The 22,749-nt window shown below is 34.7% G+C and overlaps 4 protein-coding genes and 1 long non-coding RNA gene across 5 annotated transcripts in view; 4 read left to right on the top strand and 1 right to left on the bottom strand.

Moving 5' to 3' along the window:
- The window catches only part of LOC135075412 (uncharacterized), a 184,318-nt gene extending 178,929 nt beyond the window's left edge, over window positions 1–5,389 (bottom strand). The window contains exons 1-2 of the mRNA XM_063969856.1: window positions 5,017–5,389; window positions 2,394–2,758 (exon numbers count right to left, since the gene is read on the bottom strand). Of these exons, the coding sequence (XP_063825926.1) occupies window positions 2,394–2,628 (235 nt within the window). The 5' untranslated portion in view covers window positions 2,629–2,758; window positions 5,017–5,389. The remainder of the gene's footprint in view (window positions 1–2,393; window positions 2,759–5,016) is intronic.
- A 420-nt stretch (window positions 5,390–5,809) lies between these two features.
- LOC135075719 (GTP-binding protein 128up) lies at window positions 5,810–11,281 on the top strand. The gene is made up of 7 exons (XM_063970171.1): window positions 5,810–6,008; window positions 6,179–6,299; window positions 7,322–7,497; window positions 8,224–8,463; window positions 8,868–9,036; window positions 9,449–9,701; window positions 10,176–11,281. The coding sequence occupies exons 1-7, from the start codon at window positions 5,967–5,969 to the stop codon at window positions 10,276–10,278; spliced, it is 1,104 nt and encodes a 367-aa protein (XP_063826241.1). The 5' UTR covers window positions 5,810–5,966; the 3' UTR covers window positions 10,279–11,281.
- Window positions 11,282–14,256: 2,975 nt separating this feature from the next.
- LOC135075718 (uncharacterized) lies at window positions 14,257–14,794 on the top strand. Its single transcript, XR_010258100.1, has 2 exons — window positions 14,257–14,349; window positions 14,549–14,794. It is a non-coding gene; the product is annotated as an uncharacterized LOC135075718 (long non-coding RNA).
- Window positions 14,795–15,365: 571 nt separating this feature from the next.
- LOC135075533 (putative nuclease HARBI1) lies at window positions 15,366–17,138 on the top strand. The gene is made up of 5 exons (XM_063969959.1): window positions 15,366–15,894; window positions 15,965–16,246; window positions 16,401–16,788; window positions 16,869–16,952; window positions 17,092–17,138. Exons 1-5 carry the CDS (start codon window positions 15,640–15,642, stop codon window positions 17,136–17,138), a joined length of 1,056 nt encoding a protein of 351 aa, XP_063826029.1. The 5' UTR covers window positions 15,366–15,639.
- Window positions 17,139–20,011: 2,873 nt separating this feature from the next.
- On the top strand, window positions 20,012–22,535 carry LOC135075532 (centromere protein S-like). The gene is made up of 4 exons (XM_063969958.1): window positions 20,012–20,235; window positions 20,432–20,589; window positions 20,715–20,781; window positions 22,312–22,535. Exons 1-4 carry the CDS (start codon window positions 20,203–20,205, stop codon window positions 22,516–22,518), a joined length of 465 nt encoding a protein of 154 aa, XP_063826028.1. The 5' UTR covers window positions 20,012–20,202; the 3' UTR covers window positions 22,519–22,535.
- Window positions 22,536–22,749: the final 214 nt, after the last annotated feature.

Here is a 22,749-nt window from a genome sequence, read left to right as displayed (position 1 = left end):
TTACTTTTTTTAAGAAAATTATTTTTCAGTTTTAGTAAAAATAATAAAAAAGTTTAATTAATTTCTGTGAGGATGCTAACTTTAATTATATTTATCTAAGCTAGGTATTCAAATACATTTGGAAATTATATACATACTTAAATTCATAAAATATATTTATTTTCAGTTCATCGATACCTAAACAATGAGTAAAAAATATGCCAATAACGAAGGTGGACAAAGGCGCGGTCAGCGCCATCTGCGTCCACCCATTAATAACTTGTGGCAAATTGTTTTCGCGCCAATTACAGATTATAGAATTCAATTAATTCGAATTTCGAAATTGGAACGCGCAATGGCCGACCCTCGATGAATGCCCGCCGTTTGGAACTTTGATAGTGTTTAGTAGATTAGTGACGTCGTTTGATTTTCGACCTGATATTAAAATGGGACTGTGATATTTATTATTTTCAATGTTTATTCGACTAGTTCCATTTACTTCTTAACCTGTCTAATAGATTAGAGCCACCATAACGTCAGTGAATTTCTAACAGTGCGTAAGTCATTTTTTGACGGTTTTAACATTTTGACAAAGTAAAAAACGCGTTCCTTTTTCCGATCAATCTCCTGTAAAATGAACTTTTTTTACTTACGCACTGTTAGAACTTCATTGACGATAAGTATTCTTATTAAGTATTAGAAGATTATCTTTTCAATATGTTCCAGAACTTGTGTTACATTCTTTATGTTAGGAATTTGTACTAAAATTACATTCTCTACTTCTTTTTACCAATATATCCATTATTTTCTCTAAGGCTGGAAACATTGTTAAACTAAGAACATTATTCGATATACGAGTATTTATCTTGTCCTTTCCCCAGTCCTACAGTATCCAAAACTACAAAGGACTATGCATACCAAAGAGGCGGACGTTATTTCATGCAGTCTGATCAAACCCGCTTTTGCCTGTTTAGGCTAAAGGGCAAAAGCGATTTTTGCAGAAGCAGCCACTTTATTGTACCCATAGTGTCCCTAAAATAACTTCCGTGGGGTCATCCTTATTGGATCGTCAGGGCTGGCTCAGAGTAAGATAAACATTACCCAAGTATTAGAATAAAGGCGTAATGCAAAAACAACTAGAACGAAATGTGTTGCAGGAGAATCATAATAGTTGATTACATAACACTAGAAATATAAACTCCATTGGAATACAAAGTGTAGGCTTAGAAAATCCAATTATTTACAACACTTTAACAGTTTTATCAGCTGGATCGTATGTTTGAATCTGTTGGAGGAATTGGACCGCTGTTTATCTATGTAGAACAGCGAATGTTTTTTACTATGCTTTTTAACCCTCTTTAGAGGACAAGGGAAAAGGCCTGTCTGAAACCCGTAAAGTGTACCAAAATTATTACTTAATAAATTCAAGGTATGTAACTTAGATGACTTATCTTGTATGGAGCTAAACTAGTTATTTATTTGGCCAGCCCTATCCGAACACAAGGGTTTTCTTTGTCACAGGGCACGAGGGAAATTATATGGAGTACAGCCTAAGTATCTCTCAAAGGTCAGTTGTCAAAGGGACAAAAAATGTTCCGCTTTTTCGATGGAACTAAGACAAAACCATTATGTAGATGGGTCACCTCCATAACGAGCCTTGCGCAATTCGATTTTCAGATATCTCGGTGTTCGTGAAAAGAAATGACACCTTTTTCAGTTTGATTTTCGTAAAATGTTTTTAGCTACCGGGCGTTGAACGGATGCTATCGATATGAGTTTGCTTATTTTTGTTTAAAAAAATTAGCGATTGGTAAACAAAGCTGACGTCATCCGTGGTGAAAATTAACTGATTTTATATGTGTATTTTTACACTCTCATTATAAAAAAAAGTCGTAAATAATTATTAGATCTAAAATTGTGCAGGTTTTTACATTACTTAGAAAAGCCTTTTCCAAAAACGCCTGACTTTCTCAGTAACAAAATATTTGTGAGCTAAAATAAACATATTTAATACTTATTATCTGTTTGTGTCCCTAACGAAAGAAAATTCTCTCTTTCATGGTATCTGAGAAATCCTAAAAGAAAAAACATTTTTCACTTGAGGAAAAAATGTAATGCCCTTTTGCAAAGGGTTCGCGAAATACGAAACGTTCCGAACCCGAATCTCTAAAAGCATCGACATTTTTGAGAAACAAACCTCAAAAAGAACATTTTTATGAGGGCAAGGGAAATAACTCACATTCATCCTACGTTGAAAGGAGAGAAAGGTGTTATCCCGACGACAGTATTGAAATAACTTTTTTTTTCTATCAAAGCTTCCGTAGGCGTTGGCCAGTTTCATCTTAAAATGAGATTAGTATTATTTTTTTTAATTCTCGTAGTAGTTTTATGTAATAAATAATATAATCTCGTACCTGTTATAGCCCAGAGCTCTTTCAAACACTCCTCTCTCGACCGCTGAATGGCGGATCTCTTCTGCACCTCTGGTCCCGACTCCAAATATTCGAACAACACCGCACCAAGGAGTACGTATACCACCACCAAGATCACCAGCCCTACTTGGGAACAGGAGGCCCGGGCCAGCCCAGCCGACCAGCGGCGAACGAACCCTGGCCGTTCCCGCGCTTCCAATGACACTTCAGATGACATTTCGAAATTCAAATCGTATTTTTTTCTACACTCGCCATTTGAGATGGCAGCTTTTACTTTTTTAAAGTCATCATCACTAGAACACTAATTTATTTTTAATACGTTCAATTGTTTTCGTCAGAGATTATACCTGCAACAAAAAATTCAATTTAAAATAGAACACACATTTTTTATCCAAAAATTTAAATAGGGTTCTGTATTATTGAATAAAAAATATAAAACGATCATAAACAGTTTTTTTAATAAAAAGTCGCCAAGATAGCAATAATCGCATACTTTAACTCGCCAAAATTATGCACGAACTTTTCCACCCCGAAAACATCTTCGCCCTTAATATCCCCCGAGAGTCGTCCCATAACGAAAACCCATACATAACTTGTGACATTCCGCCTAACTGTTTGACGGAACAGTGTATTTTCCCAAACTATTATCTATTCTGTGATTTTCCTATGTATTTTCCCTATAACTCTTACGTCTTTGGGGTCTTAAACTTATTACCAAAGGCAGAAACAATGAATTACTGTATAAACTTTCGTGAGGTGGGAATTGATTTATGTGTGAGGATCATCAATCATCAAGGTGTCTATCAGGGTCTTCTAAGAATTCTTAGACAAAATATCAACCCATCCCCTTTCCTAAGTTTCGATCCCGCTTGCTTTGTTCGTACCTTTAATTACTTAGTAACTTTGACTTAACATTAGAAGTTATGTATTGACTCTCTACACTACTTAAAATAAGCCTATCTGGTTTTGATAAGTACTATATCCAATAACTTTCTAAAGGGATCGACATCAAAATCCTAAAAAAAAACACTTCTTAATTAAATTGTGTGATTGGGCAGTAAACTTAATATTTATGTTAAAGCTAAACTCTACAAAACGTCCCTGCATTTCAGCAAATAATCGAATAGGACCCGGGGTGTACTTAATGCGTGCCATCTCTACCACAAAAACTTGAAAATATTATAATATAGTACCTGTTGATTTGTCCAAAGTCAAAATAAAAGTGGAAAACCGTATTCCTCTCACATTCGGATTAAGGTCCTATGTCATATAAATTGAATATCCACTACCTCGGATGAGCACTATGACACCAAACGTGCCTGACATAATAAATACTCGCCTACAGTCTGGATTTGAGAGATTTTATTGGATTGGTTGCAAAGTGATAGAGCAACTAAACTTTTTATTAAAATTTTATAGAAATATTTAGTAGAAAGTATTTTGAAGTAGGTTAGATAATGGTATCATTATAAGCTTAATATAAACTTAAGTGACATTTTAAAAAAGCTACTAACTATAGAGCATACTCTATCGTGGATTGGATGGAACCCTAAATTTTTTATTTTAGTGTGTAAGTTCTCGAATTTGAATGACCTTATAATATTTTTCCCTGGACAAAAAGCTCGTGAGCCAAACAAAAAAAAAACTAATGACTGCAGAAAATTCAGGAAAGATTCAATAGTTATGGCTACCTACTTCTTATTAATATCTGAAAATCACATTTATTTATTCACACAAATTCCCTGTAGGCATTTCGTTGAATGTACCTAACTTCCTTTCTTTTCCTGAAAGAACAAAAAAAAATTCTGAATATTGCGCTCACTTTTAAAAATTGAGTCCACACAACTTATTATTTGCAAATATCTTAATTACTACCAACCGGCCATTGTGGAAATCATTGGGGGAGGCCTCAGATCATAGTTCTATGATCTGAGGGGGAGGCTATATTCAGCAGTGGAGGTCCTATGGCTGAAATGATGATGATGAATATTATTCATCTTGAAAACCTTGTACCTACCTGCCTGCAAAGCCTAACAGCCTACACAGTTACCATCAATCCGGATTATAAATTCTGGCACCTGAATCTTGACCCTCTGCCAAATAGGCCTCAATAACTAGAGTAGATAATAAAATACCTGTCTATATTAAGTTGCAATAACTTTATTATTTGGCTTTAAAAAAGTAAAACAATTAAAATTATTTGAAATATAAAGATTAATCTAAGAAAAAAACTATGTATGTAATGAGGCAGGCCTATTTTATTTTCAGAACATGATTTTGAGATATTCAATAAAGTACCTACCCACCCAAACAAGTATCGTAATTACTGCCTCGAATTACTTACTTATAGCGAAAATTAATTATTTACAAGCTACTTCAGGTAGGTAGATAGGTGATTTTATTAACTCGGAAGCTTTCAGCTTTCAATTTATAAAATTACGTTGTAATTTTCATTTCTGCTTATGCTCGTATGAGCTTTTAATTATGCTTGTTTTTACATTTAAAATTAGATAGTTAATTTTGTTACTTGCAAAGCTCAAAAAACTTTTTTTATTTAAGAAAATAATCTTGAAAATTAATTGGGAATCAACGCTTATAAACTTACCTAAAACATAATCTGAAGAATTGTTTTTACACATTACGAACTAAGCTTATTTCATTAAACAAACTCTCTTTGAAAAGTTGTCATAGCTGTTACCTTAAATCTACACCTTATAATTACATTTTAAATCACTTGAAACTACTAAAAAAGTTTTATTTACACTGAATAATGAAACAAGTAATGGTTATAAATCACTCAGAAAAATGTAGCATCACTATCATTGGAAAATATCATTTTACTGCTCTCCGATTTTCATTCCCGTAAACTTATCGGAGGCAGCTGCGCGACCCGACGAGGCTACCTCCCGTCTCGACACCCAAGGTAGTACTGAGGCATGACTGTATCAAACATACCCGCAAACTGTTTTCCAGTGTTCCTTTTCTTCTGTACTTACGTTGCGCAAACCTGCGGGGAAAGCATTTCCACGTGGTTTGTTTCATTTGCTTTACATACCGCACAGCGACATCTCTCGGGGGGTGGAGGAATCACATTTGGTCTAAGAGCCATCTGTAGACTACTTTTGGAACGAACTTGTATTTAGCACAGCCATATTCTTATGGCGGGTAATATAAGTTTGTGCATCGTGTCACAGATGGCAGTAATGTAAAAAGTTTTAATTAATTTTGATATCTGATTATCCATTATTTTTACTTAAAACTAATTAACATAATTCATATTATTCCAAAATAAATTGTCTCAATATTGTTTAAGTTAAAATATTTCTTACTTTCTTTCATTCTGCGTAAATCAGATTATTTATCTGTGATGTGAATATAGAAATGTCAACGTCAATGTCAAATTTTAATATTTTTCTGGAAAACTGTCCACGACCGAAAACTGACACGCTTTCAGTTTAATTTCAAAGCGATTGTACATTCTTATCAATTAATTTATTTATTTTTAAGATCTAACACTACGCCTGGACCTACTTTGATTCATAATAAACTGCAAAGATGAGTACGATATTGGAGAAAATTGCCGCTATCGAGGCCGAGGTTTGTACGAGAGGTTATATTCCTATTCACATTTACTCGATAAATTCCAGCAAAATGTATGATATTCAGAATAGAGACCGATCGAGAGTTTCATAATTTGAAGACAATCATACAAAAAATGTGTTTTGTTAAGTGCCCTAGTTTCACAATGACAAAAAAAATACTTTCAGATGGCCCGAACACAAAAAAACAAAGCCACAGCTCTCCACTTGGGTATATTGAAAGCTAGGCTTGCTAAGTTGAGACGAGAATTGATCACACCCAAGGGCGGCGGCGGAGCTACTGGCGAAGGTTTGTATTTTCGCCTTTTTGGGTCACAATACTAATCTTTACCCCTTTGTACTTAAATACTGGTACTAGTACTAGTACTAGTACTAGTATCTTTACCTTAAAGGCCGGCAACGCACCTGTAACGCCCCTGGGTCTGCGGGTGTCTATGGGCGACGGTAATCACTTACCATCAGGTGATCCGTTTGCTCGTTTGCCTCCTATCACATAAAAAAAAAAAAAAAAAAAAATAGTACACATAACATAGCTGGAACTTTATAAAAAATGCTTATTTTACTCAAAATCAAATCAAATCAAAAACATTTATTTAACATAACAAGATATTAAATAACAACGGGTTCAGCACCTTCTGCCACTTGTGGCGTAGAAATATTTACATTATAGCATTAAGTAGGTATACATAATTATAGAAATCATTCATATGGTATTTATTTACTGCCGTTATAGTAGCTTTTATTTAGAACTGTACTTAGTTACCACTTTCTTGGTCAAGGAATATAAATTAAAATATCCTATGTTAGATTTTGTTTCTGAAATCAAAGTTCTCTCATAAACTGATTACACCAAAAATACAAAAACTATAATCTACAGGTTTCGATACTGAGTGACCACTTTTCTGGTCAAGGAATATAAAATAATAAAATATTGTATGTTAGATTTTTGATGGATGTGGTTGTCTACATGCGATTTTTGCCGCAAAATGGCATTTAGACAGCCGCAGAAGATGCCACAGTGTCTCCTTCGATGTGCTACCGCCTGTACCTACGTAATAAGTGTTTACTACGACCACTCTCAACACAAGTTTAATTAACTGTTTTATCTAAACTGTGGTAAATGATGCTGGTGTTGAATTTAGATAATATTGGTATATTATTACTATTTATTTGCTACTGTACTTCAATACTGTTTTTTTACCCAAATAAATAAATAAAAATAAATAAAATAAAAAATAGATTTTTTTGTGAAACTAATGTTCTCTCATAAATCTATTACAACAATAATATAAAATACACTATGATCTACAGGTTTCGACGTCGCCAAAACCGGTGATGCCCGTATCGGTTTTGTGGGCTTTCCTTCCGTGGGAAAGTCAACGTTGCTGTCTAACTTAGCCGGCGTGTACTCTGAGGTGGCAGCGTATGAATTCACAACGCTGACAACTGTGCCGGGTTGTATCAAATATAAGGGGGCTAAAATTCAGGTAATTTATAAAAGTTATCATAATGTTATTGGGTTTACTAGTTGGAACAACAAGTAAAAGAATTTTATTATTCTCATCGCTTTTAAGCACAAAACTAATCTGTTCCATAATCTCTTGAGTGATTGCATACACAGAGATAAAATGTCGGTAATTGTTAAAACAATGTTGTGTGTATTTGTTCGTTTATATTGATTGATTTATTTAAAATAACTACCAGTCTACCAAACTATACAGTTATGTAACTTTGTAGCCAACATAAAAACATTTGTTTTTATGATTTAGCAATCATAAAAATGATCACAGTCATTAAATAAAGGCAGGATATCTTGTTAGCCAGCCAGCTAGTTAGTACTCATTAAATTACTATACATTTATTTTTATAACCATTATATTTTTGGATTAATAGGGTCTTAAATTGTATTGAGGTTTTTATTTTAGTACATAATAATATTTAGTAATTACATATTTTGCTATTAACCTCTTACCTACGGGAGGCACCTATAGTTGCCAAGTCTAAAGTCACTTCTCAATACGGGTGGCATCTACTGTTATTTTGACAAAGCCAATACTAAATCGCAGTTTACGACAAAAAAAAAATTGTAATAGGTAATGGGTTAATTATAAATTAATTATTTGGTCTGTCCACACCATTGTTCTCTAGAGACAACAAAAAAGTTTTAGTTTAAGCATCTACAACTTATTTAATCATACTCAATACCATTCCAGCTGCTAGATCTCCCTGGTATTATCGAAGGCGCTAAAGACGGCAAGGGTCGTGGTCGGCAGGTGATCGCCGTGGCCCGCACGTGCAGTCTCATCTTCATTGTGCTGGACGTCCTCAAGCCGCTGCAGCACAAGAAACTCCTGGAGCACGAGCTCGAAGGCTTCGGGCTCCGGTTAAACAAGCAGCCACCGAACATACACTTTAGGAAAAAAGACAAGGGTGGAATCAACTTGAATACTACTGTGAGTTTTGGTGTCTGTTAAAATCATACAAGTCTTTATTACTGTGGTACTAAAAAGAGATAGGAATACGTAGGACTACTCTTTTAAAAAATACTTTGCAGTCTTATCCTATCTCGCATTTCTTACAGGTTAAAATTACTATTGTATATTGAGTTTTTTTTTTCATAATTTATACCATTGTAAAAACGCCCTTGATACTTCTGGAGTTTATCATTATGTCAGCTAAGGAACGTCCACTGCTGAACATAAGCCTCCTACAATGATTTCCACATCGCCCAGTTGATAGGGCCCTACATCCAACACCTCCCTGCTAACTTTATGAGATTGTCGGTCAATCTTCTGGAATTAGTTATTCTCAAATGCCTACATTATCCACATATTAAAACTATCAATTTTCATTCCAGTGTCCCCAATCCGAGCTGGACTTGGAAGCGGTGAGGACAATCCTCTCCGAATACAAGATACCGAATGCTGACATCACGCTCCGGTACGACGCAACCAGCGACGATCTAATCGACGTCATTGAAGGCAACAGGATATACGTGCCTTGCATCTATCTACTGAACAAGATCGGTCAGTACATATTGAATACTGTGTCAATAAAGTTTTTTACATAAATAAACTTGACCACTGTTGGATAAACACTTGTTTCCAGCGCTGCATGCATTCAGTAGCTTCCCAAGACTCATGTGATCAACTGTAAATAAAATACAAATAAAAAAGCATTTATTTCCACGAATACATAGTTTACTTCAACTGTACCTACTCAGATCAATAATGGGAATTTTATATTTATTTACTGGCAGTTTCAGTTCAATGAATTCTTGTGTCATTGTGAGTGGTGTGTGTAATTGGCTCCCAATTCTGTATCCTACAATCTATCAATATTATTGTATCTTATTTAGGGACGGAAAATTAATCTGGGTAATTTACCTGATTTTACTAAAGCAAGTACGAACTAACTGGAAATTTTTCCACATTCCAGATCAAATTAGCATAGAAGAGTTAGACGTCATCTACAAAATCCCTCACTGCGTTCCCATATCGGCTCACCACAAGTGGAACTTTGACGACCTTCTAGAAAAGATGTGGGAATACCTGAAACTGATCAGGATATACACCAAGCCCAAAGGACAGCTGCCCGATTACAATGCCCCGGTCGTGCTGCATGCAGATAAGACTTCGATTGAAGATTTCTGTAACAAACTCCATAGGTCGATTGTGAAGGAATTCAAGTAGTAAGTATTGATAAAGTTTTCGATTGATTAGGACAAGACTTGGAAAGTTATTTTGTCTGTATTATTAGCTAGGAATAGGAGTCATAATTATAATTATCTAAAAGAAGCCTCGTCGTGTAACATTGTATCTCTACGGACACACGGCCACATTGTTAACTATCCATTTCCGTTTTTGCTCTTGCTCTCATCAAATGGTGATTCTTGGCGATAGAACGAGACGACATGACCGGCAATGGGTAGTTAACACTGTTCCGATAGTACGCCTTTGAAAGTGCCAAAATTAGGGCTTTTACACAGCGCTGCGATTCGTCGCGTTACTAATTCGCAACGGAAAAAACTGGAACACGAATTGCTATTGAGAGTTTGTAGATTTTTACGACGCGATGTCGCATTACAGTTAAGCCCTAATACACAGAAGACAAAATAACATTAGGTATTCTAATGTAGATTAATTAATACTTTTTCTCTTTCCAGTGCTCTCGTTTGGGGATCTTCAGTGAAGCATCAGCCGCAGAAAGTGGGAATTGAACACGTGTTGGCCGACGAGGATGTTGTACAAATTGTTAAGAAAGTCTAAGCCTGTATGAAATGATGCTCAAAGTTCGACTCAAACTCAAGATAGACTCAAAAGCATGATCGGAATATCAATATTATTTAGAACTATCTTATGGTTGAGTTAGGGATTGCATTTGAGTCGAATTTTGAACGTAGTATTATAATATGGACCTAAATACACTAAACGTGTTGAAAAAGTATAATGTTTTTACGTAACGAAATGTGTATCGATAAATGATATTACGTTCACATAGTCATGTAGCGTGGGGCGTTTGACAGTTATATGAGAAGTCGGTGCGTTCGCGGGGCTTTGTCGTTCCGTATAAATACGCATGAACTAAGTACGCCCCGCGAATGCCCTAAGACTTCTGAGAATATTATTTAGACAAGCTGTTTAAAATAAAAGATGTGTCAAAGCTCTAGCGTGTGCTGTTTAGGCATAGTCGCTAGCACATCAGATCAGATTACATTTTTGCTTAAATATAGCACTTGTTACAACAAAAACTATAAAATACACAGGAAACTTAAATGACCAAATGACGTCACATGGCAATGTGAACGTAATAATTCATGTTGATGTTTGGGTATCTGAAAAATAATCATTATCATAAGAAATATTTTTGTCGGTTATAAATACGAAATAGAAATAAAAATGAGTTGTAAAAATATTGTAAGTACTCATGTATCTATCATTTAAAACATTTTTTATTTTCATCAGATACTCAAACAGAAATTGTTATGGCTGAAAATTAGTTATCGAAAATAGTGTTAAAATAATTTCATTTTGTAACCTTGATTTGTTTCTCTGACAAAAATATTTGCATTTACTTTACGTAAACCTGAGTTTTCGTCATAATAACTAAGGATTTAAATTAACAGTTTGTTTTTTATTATGATTATTACAATAGGATTACTAAAATACATATTTTACAAGGCGCAAATGCAAGGAATTATACACCTTTGCTTTACTTTCCGTTGGGATGTTCTATGTGTTGTATAGTATGCTCATTAAAATCTAAACTTAATATTTTGGTGTTTTATTTGAAGTAAAACTTTTACCTCTATAAAATAGGTGAGCCAAATTTTTTTTCAAATAGTATCGCCTGATTTCTCAAGAACGATTCCAGGTATCGTGAGTGAAGGGAAACTATGCATGCATCGCTTCATGCAATATTAAATACCTATGAATCGCTACATGGGACATCCAATAGGGACATCTTTTCAAATTGTGGGGACAGCCAGCCAGCGCCTTGTTTATAAGTTTTTTTTTTATGTGTTGTTTCAAAAGTTTTTTGAATGTTGTGTTGTTCGTCGAGGAACTTAAAATACAAAAGAATAGCTAAACTTAATTACTCGAGCAGAAGATTTCCTGATACTTTATCCTTCCACAGTGGCGGGGCAAGACCTAAATTTGATGTGGGCAAGACAGATTTCGCGAGGCCTTGTTCTGTGGCGACCTGAAGACGGATTTTATGAAATAATAAAAAAAAAGGGTCAATGGTCTATTCATTGACAGTTTCTGATTTGTTGATTCAGTGATTATTTTTAAAGGAATTTTGCGCCAAAGAATAATGTTTGTCACTTAAAACCGTGTTGTTGCTTAATTTTGTGTCTGATTATGGCTGAATTTGTTTGGAAAAATTTTTTTTTTATCTACGTTGTTTAGTTAAATATGTTTCAAAATTTTTGATGCGCGAGGCCCCTTCTTCCGCGAGGCCGTAGGCGGTGGCCCACGTCGCCTACGCCTTACGCCGCACACAGGTGAAATTTGCTCAAAAGTTGGCCAAAATTACGTTAAGTGTGTTTATGCCTATATATTGCTGTAGTCTGTCTAAAATAATAGTTTAAAGGTGATTTAAAAAGAAAAAGTAACAAATGTTTTCATTGATGTATTTAGTCTTACTAATAATTTGTTAAAAATTTGATAATTTTTTAAAAATACAATTACGATGCAGAAGTTATTTTTCGTTCTTTTAAAAGTTTTATTACATCTTAAGGATAGGGAATACTAATGGAATGCTATTCTGGGAACTGCCTGAAAACATATTATGTGCCTTAATAAAACACAGCGTTCTGTTGAGAGAGCTGTCTATGATCTTTGCCTTATTTTAGTCTATGGTATAAGAAAACTTACCAATTGTCTCTGCTTTATCATCTAGTTTACCTTCTTCATACACCAGCTGGCACCACTTTCTATGGAAATTGGTGATCTGTCAACTTGACATTTCATAGCGTTTGTGATTTTTGCCTCCTACACAGCAAAAATTTTTATCTTCTTGTTTTTTTAAGTATAAAATAAGAATAAAACACAGTTAAAATGTGCAAATAGGAAATATAAGTGATGCAGAGTGTAAGGGTAAAGAGTGGTGACGGTGAAAGGTTGACTTCTGTCGGCCCGGATGAAGGAAAAGCTCGAAATCCGAGTCGTCTTTTTCAGATTCATCCTCATCATCCTCGGAAATGGAAATGTTTGCTTCACCACCTCCAAATAGGCGATGGAGGCCATACTCAGTGTATGGGGAGTCCCAGACAGAGACTTGTTTGCTTCCATTTAGAATATATTAGTACCCCAGGCCGCGGAGGCCATACTCAGTGTATGGGGAGTCGCAGACAGAGACTTGTTTGTTCCAGTTAGAATCCATTAGTACCCCCGGCCACAGAGGCTATATTCATTATGTAGGGGTGTCCCAAAATAGACTTATTGGCTTCCAGGGCCACGGCAGTAGTATTAACTATGTTACACTGGACTCAAAAGATGGATGTTAAATATTAAATAAAATTATACTGTTTGTGTTCCTTAAATAAACAAGTAAAATTATAATTGAAAATTAGCTAATAAATAGTATTATCCATCTTTTGTACCACATTAAGGCAAATAGATCAGAACTCTGATTCTTTATGACGCCCTTCAGCCGTCTCTGGGATTATCAGCTGGATGAGTGTTTTCACCTCCCAGCTACAGACGTTACCATACTTGAATGGCAGACGGAACATACATTCTAATAACATCGGCCCCAGTGCTAATAAAGGATCTGTTAGAGACCCTAGTCTACAACGAATTTAAAATTGGTGGTGGAAGGAGCAATCATAAGATGCATTATGTGGGTCAATCTCACAGCATTGACCACAAGTTACCAACTGGTAGTGATGTGGTAGCCAGTGGCGGCGTAGCGTGGCTTGGCGCGCGGGGCGGTCCGTACCCCCCATATATATCCGCCCCCCCGGGGGCTATGGCACCCCAGAATGGTCTGGTCTGGTGCCCCCCAGGATTTTTGGGTTACCGATTCGAAGATGAAAGATGTTTTACGCCGTTACTATAGCGCTGCTGTTAGCCAAGCTGTTTTTACAGCAAAAACTTGCAGTACAAAACTGATACTTAGGTCAGTTGTATCTACCTTTACCTTTTGTACATCAGTTCCTTAAGGCCATTTCACTTGCAAGGCCAAGTACACCGAGATCACCGGTCTTTAGTATTAAATTACTGGAATTAATTTGACTGGTTGCCGGCTGCTGGACTTTCTTCTAGCATTGAATTTTACTTGATAAACAGCTCTCATTCTTCTTCTTGCTTCAGATCGAAGAATCCATGATCTCATTCCTTTGGACACATTACAGGATTACTTTGTTGAAGTATCAGAATATGATCACATTGTGACATTGGCGTATCTAGGGTTGTTTTGCGGGGGGGGCCCAGAACCTCCCCGCTATAGACATGACGTCAGCATTTTGGCTGATATTTGGATCTGAATCTGATTCAACCACCTACAGACTGTCTCTGACTGCTAAGCACCCAGATGAACGCATAATTATGTCCTGTAGTTTCATATTAGTGAGCTGATAAAGACTTCATTTTAATGGAGACCCCAGAGTTATGTGTGAAATTTGTTTATTTCCATAAACAATATGATAACGCCTGTTTTCCAGGTCAAATATTACAAATTGGATTAAGATCATTTTTAGTGAATAATTACTTCTCCAAGAAGTGCAGTGAATATTTGCTTCTCCATGAAGTGTTTGGTCTGCAGTAACATCCAGATACTGGCTGGACAAGAGAGTAGTTGATAAGACCCCCAATATTTAATTGGAGGTGGGGGTATGTATACCTTTATGAAATATTACTGCAGAGACCTACGAAGGAACAATAACATCTTGTATTTATGAGTTTATAATTTTACAAGCATGTTATTAATAGTTAATTGTTTAATGTTATGTTATTCATAACAAGTTTTTAGTAATGTTTTAATTGTTTAAGATGAAAACATGTTTATGTTTATACATATTTATATTTTCAGATGGGGAGATCTTACTATTAACCTACCATAAGTACCAGAATGATTTTATTGGTTGATAAGAAGTTAATGACATAATGTTGATCTCAAGGAGATGTCCTAAATAATTTGAGTTATTTAACCTAAAGACTGGTTATTTGTTAAATAAGTTTCTTATTGGTTCGTCTGCTTCTCAGAGAGTACAATAAGTTGTTTAATGTATTATTTTGTATTGTGATATTAAACTTCTTTATATTCTTTCATTCTTAATACATTTTATATCACATAGCGTTTGTGCTTGACACCAGCAGATAACAAACAGGTCTCAACAGAACGCTGTGTTTTATTAAGGCACATAATAGAACTGTTTTGCATTACAACAAAACAGTTATTATGTGTAGAATAAAACACAGCGTTCCAGCAAGTGCTTGCTGGTGTTGGACGACTATGAAATGTCAAGTTGACAGATCACCAATTTCCATAGAAAGTGGTGCCAGCTGGTGTATGAAGAAGGTAAACTAGATGATAAAGCAGAGACAATTGGTAAGTTTTCTTATACCATAGACTAAAATAAGGCAAAGATCATAGACAGCTCTCTCAACAGAACGCTGTGTTTTATTCTACACATAATAACTGTTTTGTTGTAATGCAAAACAGTTCTATTATAAGTATTTTTAAAATTCATAAAAATTGACAGTTTTCCAATATTTTGTTTAGGTGACGCAGTTTGACGCAGCTAATTTTGGTGTCATATGAAAGCCATAGATATGTTCTTTCGAAATATGTAAAAGAAACGGGTTGATCGCGCTTGATCATGAACTTTTTCACTGTTTAAAAAAAATAAACTCTTACGGTCTTATTCATAATCATTTTTCACATTTTATCAAATGCTTATTAGAGGTTTATAAAACGTTTGATAAAAATTGTTATTCATAATCGTCATTTAGCGCTAAAATCCTCTTATAACTGTGTGATAAGTTATCGAGAGCTCGGGCCTTGTTTAAAGCTCTAATAAACCTATTTTAACCTAACTTTTATAAATGTCATTTCATATGAATGTCACTTCGTTGGTTTATTTATTCAAAATATCCTTGCTGTGATCCTTGCTTGTGAAAATGAATGCTATAAATGCAATTGTGCATTTAGCCAATAATGCCGACCCAGCGCGACGTAGAAAGCTCTACCGCCAACGAAGCAACCCATTCGATTTGCGGGACCTAAATTTTAAAATAAAATATAGGTTCAATAAGGACACAGTGCGCACCATCATAGATTTGGTGGAAGATGATCTGGTTCAGAGCGCTAGAGGTGGTGGCACGTGTCCTGAACTGCAAGTTTTAGTGGCCATAAGATGTTGGGGACGTCGTGAGGTAAGCACAAAAAAGTGTTTTATTTTATCCCTTTGTCGTGGCTGCTATAATTATTTTCATACATTTTCAGGTACAAGATGATGCTGGTGACCTCCATGGCCTAAGTCAGCCGACAGTGAGCCGGATATGCGCCAGAGTCGCGCATGCAATCGCGAATAAGGCAAATTCCTTCATCAAAATGCCTATCACTATAGGAGAGCAGGAAAGAATTAGTGCCAAATTTAGAGCAATTAAAAATTTTCCTGGGGTGATAGGAGCCATAGATTGCACCCACATTAAAATTAAAAAAACCGGAGGTGACATGGCCCAGTACTATATTAATAGAAAAGGCTATTATTCCCTGAATGTTCAGGTAAAATATATTTTGATTTTATACAGTTTACAACAGAGAAAGATTTGTTTTAATAATGTCTATAATTTTTACTTTGTATGATCTAAATTTTAGCAACATTCAACACTATATTATTGGATGGATTACCTACAGGATACTGTTTTTTTTATTTTAGGTTGTCTGTGATGCTGACCTCAAAATAATGGATATAGTGGCTAGATGGCGAGGCAGTACACATGACAGTCGAATTTTTATGGAGAGCAATATAAAACAACGATTTGAGGATAGGCAGTTTAGAGGACGCCTTATTGGCGATTCGGGCTACCCTCTTCTGCCATATCTATTTACACCTATTTTAAGGCCTAGTCGTCCAGAAGAAGAAGCATACAATAATGCTCACATCTCAACTAGGAACACTGTTGAAAGGTGTTTTGGGGTGTGGAAGCAGCGGTTCCAATGCCTACTCCATGGCTTACCAGTAAGCCTCCAAAATGGAAAAGCTGTGATCATAGCATTGGCTGTATTACATAATATAGCCATTGATATGAATGACACATTGTTAGGTAAATGTTATCAATTTGACTGTACATAAGGAATACAAATCTTTATGACAAAATGTTGACAAATTCATAATATTTTTCAGAACAACATATGGAGCAGGTCCCTGTAACTCCGCAACTTTCGACGGAGAACAGTGTTCACGACAACCGACCTTCATTGTTGAGGCGTAGGTCGCAGTTGATACTACAAAATTTTATAAATCAACATTTTTGAATGGTACTAAAATACATTTTGATAAATTCCAACGATTTACTTTTATGTAATGTCATTTGAGTTCATGAAAATGTTGTATTTTAATTTTTCAGATACTGTTCCTGGCATCTTAATGAAAATAAAAAGAATATTTGATTGAAAAATACCTGTATTTCAATTTTCAGTCCAATTTGTTACTATCACAAAAACAAAACCTGTAGTTCTCTTTAAAAAAGCAATTATTCTGCAAAAATTCAAAACAAATTACTTTATATCACTAATTTAAGTACAATTAGTTTCAACAAACTTACTTATTAAAAATCACAGTTCAATTCTTTAAAACAAAGAAATTGCTTAAGTATAAACGTTTCTATTCGGAGGTTATCAACCTTCTACATTTAAAACAAAATAACCATAATTTACACTATTATTATAAAGGCGAATGTTTGTGACTAGGCATATGTGTATTTACTTTATATCACTAATTTAAGTACAATTATTAAACTTACTAAAAATCACAGTTCAATTCTTATAAACAAATAAATTGCTAAAACAGATAGATTATATAGTCTCGAATAACATATAGGCTTCTTTTTATCCTGGAAAAATGCACAGATCCTGTAGGTTACAGAAATAGTAGTCTACGCAGGCGGAGTCGTGGGCAACAGCTAGTTAATAGTAATCTCAAACTCTTATTAAGTTATGACTAGTAAACATATTCATAGCCGTCTAAATATATTGCAGAAACACAATCAAAATGCGGATTGGAACTGCATAAAATACAAATTAAAAACAAACAGAAGTAAGGGAGGAACTAACTTATTATTTAGAATCTGTTAGTACTTGAAAAACTTTAACATCAAAAGACTTATTATTCTTTATTAATGTGAGTGTAATATTTAAGTTTTTCCTGTAATAATTGATGCTCAAGATCCAAGTTTCTCCCTTTCTTCCGTTCGTTTTCCATTTGAACTTCATGCAGTTCAATCCGGCATTTTGATTCTGTTTCTGCAATTTCGGAAATCCTAACTTTGCTTAAATCAATTAAGCCTTCTTTGTTTAACAGTTTCCTTTTTTTTTTGATTGCTGGTGCTTTAAAATTAGGTTTTGCTTTATTTTCTTTTGCCTCTACTTTTTTATTTTCTTTATCTTCCAATATGCCTCTAGTAGTACAAGCATGTGTATCTTCTATTTCTTCATCAAGTACCACCAATTCATATTGGATTTCTTCATTATTTATCAATTCCTGATCTTGCGTATTTTGAGTTGATTCCTCCTCTTGAATGTTAATTAATTCACTTTTATTTGAGTCCGAGTCAAATCTGTTAACATCGACTACAAATTCATTGGGCAACCAAGATGCTATATCATCAGCCCTATCGTCAGGCACTGATAATGGTGGACCACCGCCAGTTTTAATTTGAGCCTGCCTAGCAATGGTCTTGTCTTTCTTCGCACTGATTTTTATGAGGCTCCATTGCGATTTTAACTGGGTAATGGAGCGGTTCATACCAGCGCACATTGAATTAAACCTGAAAAAGAAATGACAGGATTTTGAATTACAGGTAAAGGCAAAATTTTATATTGAAGGCAGAAATCAAAAGATGTACCAACGTTGTTTGTAAATCAGCCCAAGCCGCAACCTTCCGTTTATTCGTGTTAGTGTCTGTATTTTTATTTTCGATTGCATTTACTCTTTCTTTCACCAACTCTTTCAGCAAATACTGAAAAGCAAACACTAGGCGTCAAACATAAATAAAACCATGCTACAAAAATTAGTAGGCCTTTGTCCAGCAGTGGACGTCTTTCGGCTGAAACGAACGAACGAACGAACTTTATCAGGCTAAAAATAAGTACTACCTTATCTTCCTCCAACCAGTTTTCTGATCGTTGCCTTTTAGGCGGTCTGTTCTCCTTCGTCATGGACATAATTAGTATCCGATGTAACTAGCCGGGTCGTCGTAAGAGCTTATTGCAGAGTACAGGGTAAGAGGTACAGAATCCAGAACATACAATCCCAAGTTTTATAAAAGTTTGATAAAACTTGGGAGTTGATCGAAAAAACCGAAAACTTTATTAAATTTTCGTGCCAAATGTCAATGTCAGTAAGTAAAACGTCACAGCTGCCAATTTTTTGTTTTTTTTTTCTGCGATTTGTCTATGATTTTACATGGTCCATCAAGTTAAATCACCAAAAAAGCTGTTTTCGTTCATTCTTTTTGTATAGTCTGTGGAAAGAAAATATTAAACTCTGTTTTAGCTATCAAAGGTTTGTAAACGATTATGAATAACGTTTTTTATCAGAGGTTTATAAGAGTGTTTTAAGCCTATCAAACGTTTTAGCTAATGTAGGTTTTAAACCTATATTAGCATTTTATTATGAATAAGACCGTTAAAATATAGACTTCTATTCAAACCTATATATCTATAACATAGTAAGTAATGTAGACTGTTTAGTAATACAGAAATAATAAACTAACCTGGAAGTATAGAATCCATATGTTTTATACCAAATATCAACTAAATTAAAGTTAAACGTTGTTGTTAAACAAGAGCTAAAAATTATAAAAATTACTCAACAAGAAAAACTGTTTAAATCAAATGTTGTGGGTATCTGGATAAAAAGTGTTAAACTTTTTAAATATCATTTATAGATGGCGCCATATGTCTTGTTCCTATATTAGGTTACTAATTTAGAATCGGAGTAACTTTGCTTTTTTTAATTTTGGCCACAAATTACGTACATTTCACCTGTGTGCGCCGCCACTGTCCTTCCATCAGTTCAGACATAACCATCCCTAACCACTTGAAGATTTTGCAATTTTTGTATTACTAGTAGATCCATCGTACATTATAACCCGACAGATGATTTAAATTCATGATTTTAAATGGCTTTTTATACTAATGTATAAGTTTTGGAGATAATTCTCCAAAACATTTTAACGTTTCTCGAGTTAGATTTTATATTTTGTAACGGTAATTCGTTATTTTCTTTGATTCCTTTGCTATACATACGCATTAAAAAAGTAAAAAGTCATAACAAACAGGTGTGTGCCGAAAAAAATGTTTTTCTATTTATTTTCCATACATAAACGTTAAATAAACATTTTGTGTTATTGTAAACTAACATACGTGTCTATTAACAAGTTTGATGTCGCCCAAGTTATAGAATATTAGTATTTGAGTGATAAAAACGTGCATTAAATTTGCTTTGGGTTGAAATAATGGCAAATTACGACAGTTTGACGAAGAATCAGGTAACTTCAATTGATTAATTTGTTTTAATTGTATAAAATTAATTGAATAACAAATTAATAAGTAATAACTCAAGTTGACCTATTTTTAGTACTGTTGAAGGATTACATTTGCTAGAAAAAGCAGAAAGAAAAAAGTTTAATGCAGTTTCATAAACTGTCAACAGATGGCGCTATTTACATATTTTAATTTTTTCAGAAAATTCAAGCTACTTTGCACCGTGATGTTCGCGCCATTTGTACCGAGACATGCCATTTCCTTGGGTTAGAAATTACTAAACCAGCTATGGAAATAATAGCTGAATTAGTACATAAAAAACTGTCCGTTTATGGAGCAGATTTGGAAGCTTTTGCAAAGTAAGTTTCTATCAATCACCACTCTAGAATCTATTTTTTTAATTAAATGCTAGGTATAAAATTTAGGACTATAGGTACACGTAGCTACACTCTAGACGGGTATTAAGAATTACATATTTTTTCAGACATGCCAAGCGGTCAACAATAAACGCGGAAGATGTCAAACTTTTGGTTAGAAGAAATCCTTCATTGGTAAGTTTTAACAGCAGTCAGTACCTCTAGCAACAAATTTCGTCTTCGAATCGATAGCGTTATTAAATTCACTTTCATGTTTTAAGATTCCTAAGGTTGAAAAGAATACGTTTCAAACACTTATTATGGAAAAGCAACATCAACACAAGCATACAGGGTCCAGGGTGCACTTCCCAGCATGGTCAATTATTACGGAGTTGATCCACAGATGGGACTGAGATCACCTTTTACCTTACTTTGTAATTTAATTTTAAATTATGCCAAGCTTTCTGGTGTTTTTCCGTGGGTAGGTAGAATTTAGTCTGCCTCTAGGAGTTAATACAACGATGGGTTCCTACAACTCATTTATTGAACCTGAGACCCTAAGAAACTTTATTAAACACCTAGACAGGTCTACGAACTACGAGTATTACACAAATGAACATGCACCACATTTATTAAAAGATTATTATTAGTAGTAACTAGCTTTCCGCCCGCGGCTTCGCCCGCGTGGAATTTTGTCTGTCACAGAAAACCTGTGTCGCGCGGGTCCCTGTTTCAAAAACCGGGATAAAAACTATCCTATGTCCTTTCCTCTATGCCAAATTTCATCAAAATCGGTTCAGTGGTTTAGGCGTGAAAGCAAGACAGACAGAGTTACTTTCGCATTTATAATACATATTATTTAGTATAGATTGGTTTTTGCACAAATTACTAATACTCCCGTCAGCCCTTCGTGGTAAGCTAAACATGCTTGTGTTACGAGTGGGCTCACCACAACAATAGTCGAGCGGCGGTAGGGATTCGAACCCGCGTCCCTCGGATCTCGAGTCGGCCAGTCCGACATATTCACCGTTCGGCTATCGTGGCTTCATTCACATTGTGCATTCCAAATAATTTGGCAGTCATGAATCGGGTGCCAATTTTAACACAATTTTAATTTAAATTCGATTCTGAATCTTTAAATAGACGCGCGATAGGATTTTATTTATCCAATTACTGTTTTCGATTTGAAATGATGACTAATTTGACATACAGGCAATATTAAATGTACTGAATTATTGAAAAGGCGCGTAGGCGGAATGAAAAGGCACATATTTACGAGATTCATTCATTCATTTCTGAAAACTTATGAATCTATTATTTATTTTTCTTACCTAGATAGGCTAGATACTTAATATTCTCTTTACCAAACGCTGTTTGTTTCCCGTGTTTTGAAATTTATTTCTGTAATCATTGTGAGATTTGAAACATTTTGATATGAATTTCAGGTATTGGATTCATAGAAAAAAAGTCAAAACTTGCAGAAAGTTTATTGAATTTATATTTTTCATAAATTAATATTACTTACCCACCTACTGATAGTAATGTCCTAAAAATAAGACTCAAAACTGAAAAAAATACTCTTATTATGAAGTGAGAATGATTTTGACAATAATAAGGCAAGTCCCATCTGTTTTCAACTTTTCTATGGTATTCCAACAATTTCCGAACAATCAATAGATATTTTAAGATTTGCAAGATTTATGAGGGTACTTACGTTTTTTGCAGAAAGCGCACCTTAGCACTATCACTCCCGCTCCAAGCTCAGTCGTGAAAGAGAAGCGACGGAAGACGGTCGCGACGCCCGTAGTGAGACCAATGGACACACCTGCAAAACCCAAGGAACCTGAGAAAGAAGATGTTGCAAAGACAAATAAAACAGACGAAGTTGAAGATATGGCAATTGATGGTACTATTGATTTGACGTTTGATTAAAGTTTTTGAAATTGTGATATTGTTTTTTAGTTTATTTTAAACCCTATTTATGTGATGGCCCGAAAGCTATTGAACTAAGTAGTAGTTCTTTAAAAATTAGCTTGCATTGCACAGTAACATGAAAGATTTGATTACATAACAAAAATAATTGCAAATCGACATCATTTCATTAAAATAAAACTTATTGAAGAAGCAATTTAATAAAATTCCGAACCAATTAAATCAATTAAA

The sequence above is a fragment of the Ostrinia nubilalis genome, chromosome 10 (assembly GCF_963855985.1).
Source record: "Ostrinia nubilalis chromosome 10, ilOstNubi1.1, whole genome shotgun sequence".
Classification (NCBI taxonomy): domain Eukaryota; kingdom Metazoa; phylum Arthropoda; class Insecta; order Lepidoptera; family Crambidae; genus Ostrinia; species Ostrinia nubilalis.
This window is presented reverse-complemented; position numbering and strand designations above follow the sequence as displayed.

Coding starts and splice junctions, on each gene's coding strand:
- LOC135075532 (XM_063969958.1), top strand. CDS start 20,203: ATGGCAAATTACGACAGTTTGACGAAGAATCAG. Junction 20,236..20,431: donor ACAGTTTGACGAAGAATCAG/GTAACTTCAATT, acceptor TAATTTTTTCAG/AAAATTCAAGCTACTTTGCA. Junction 20,590..20,714: donor GATTTGGAAGCTTTTGCAAA/GTAAGTTTCTAT, acceptor ATATTTTTTCAG/ACATGCCAAGCGGTCAACAA.
- LOC135075719 (XM_063970171.1), top strand. CDS start 5,967: ATGAGTACGATATTGGAGAAAATTGCCGCTATCGAGGCCGAG. Junction 6,300..7,321: donor CGGCGGAGCTACTGGCGAAG/GTTTGTATTTTC, acceptor TATGATCTACAG/GTTTCGACGTCGCCAAAACC. Junction 9,037..9,448: donor CTATCTACTGAACAAGATCG/GTCAGTACATAT, acceptor TCCACATTCCAG/ATCAAATTAGCATAGAAGAG.
- LOC135075533 (XM_063969959.1), top strand. CDS start 15,640: ATGAATGCTATAAATGCAATTGTGCATTTAGCCAATAATGCCGACCCA. Junction 16,789..16,868: donor TATGAATGACACATTGTTAG/GTAAATGTTATC, acceptor AATATTTTTCAG/AACAACATATGGAGCAGGTC. Junction 16,953..17,091: donor CCGACCTTCATTGTTGAGGC/GTAGGTCGCAGT, acceptor TTAATTTTTCAG/ATACTGTTCCTGGCATCTTA.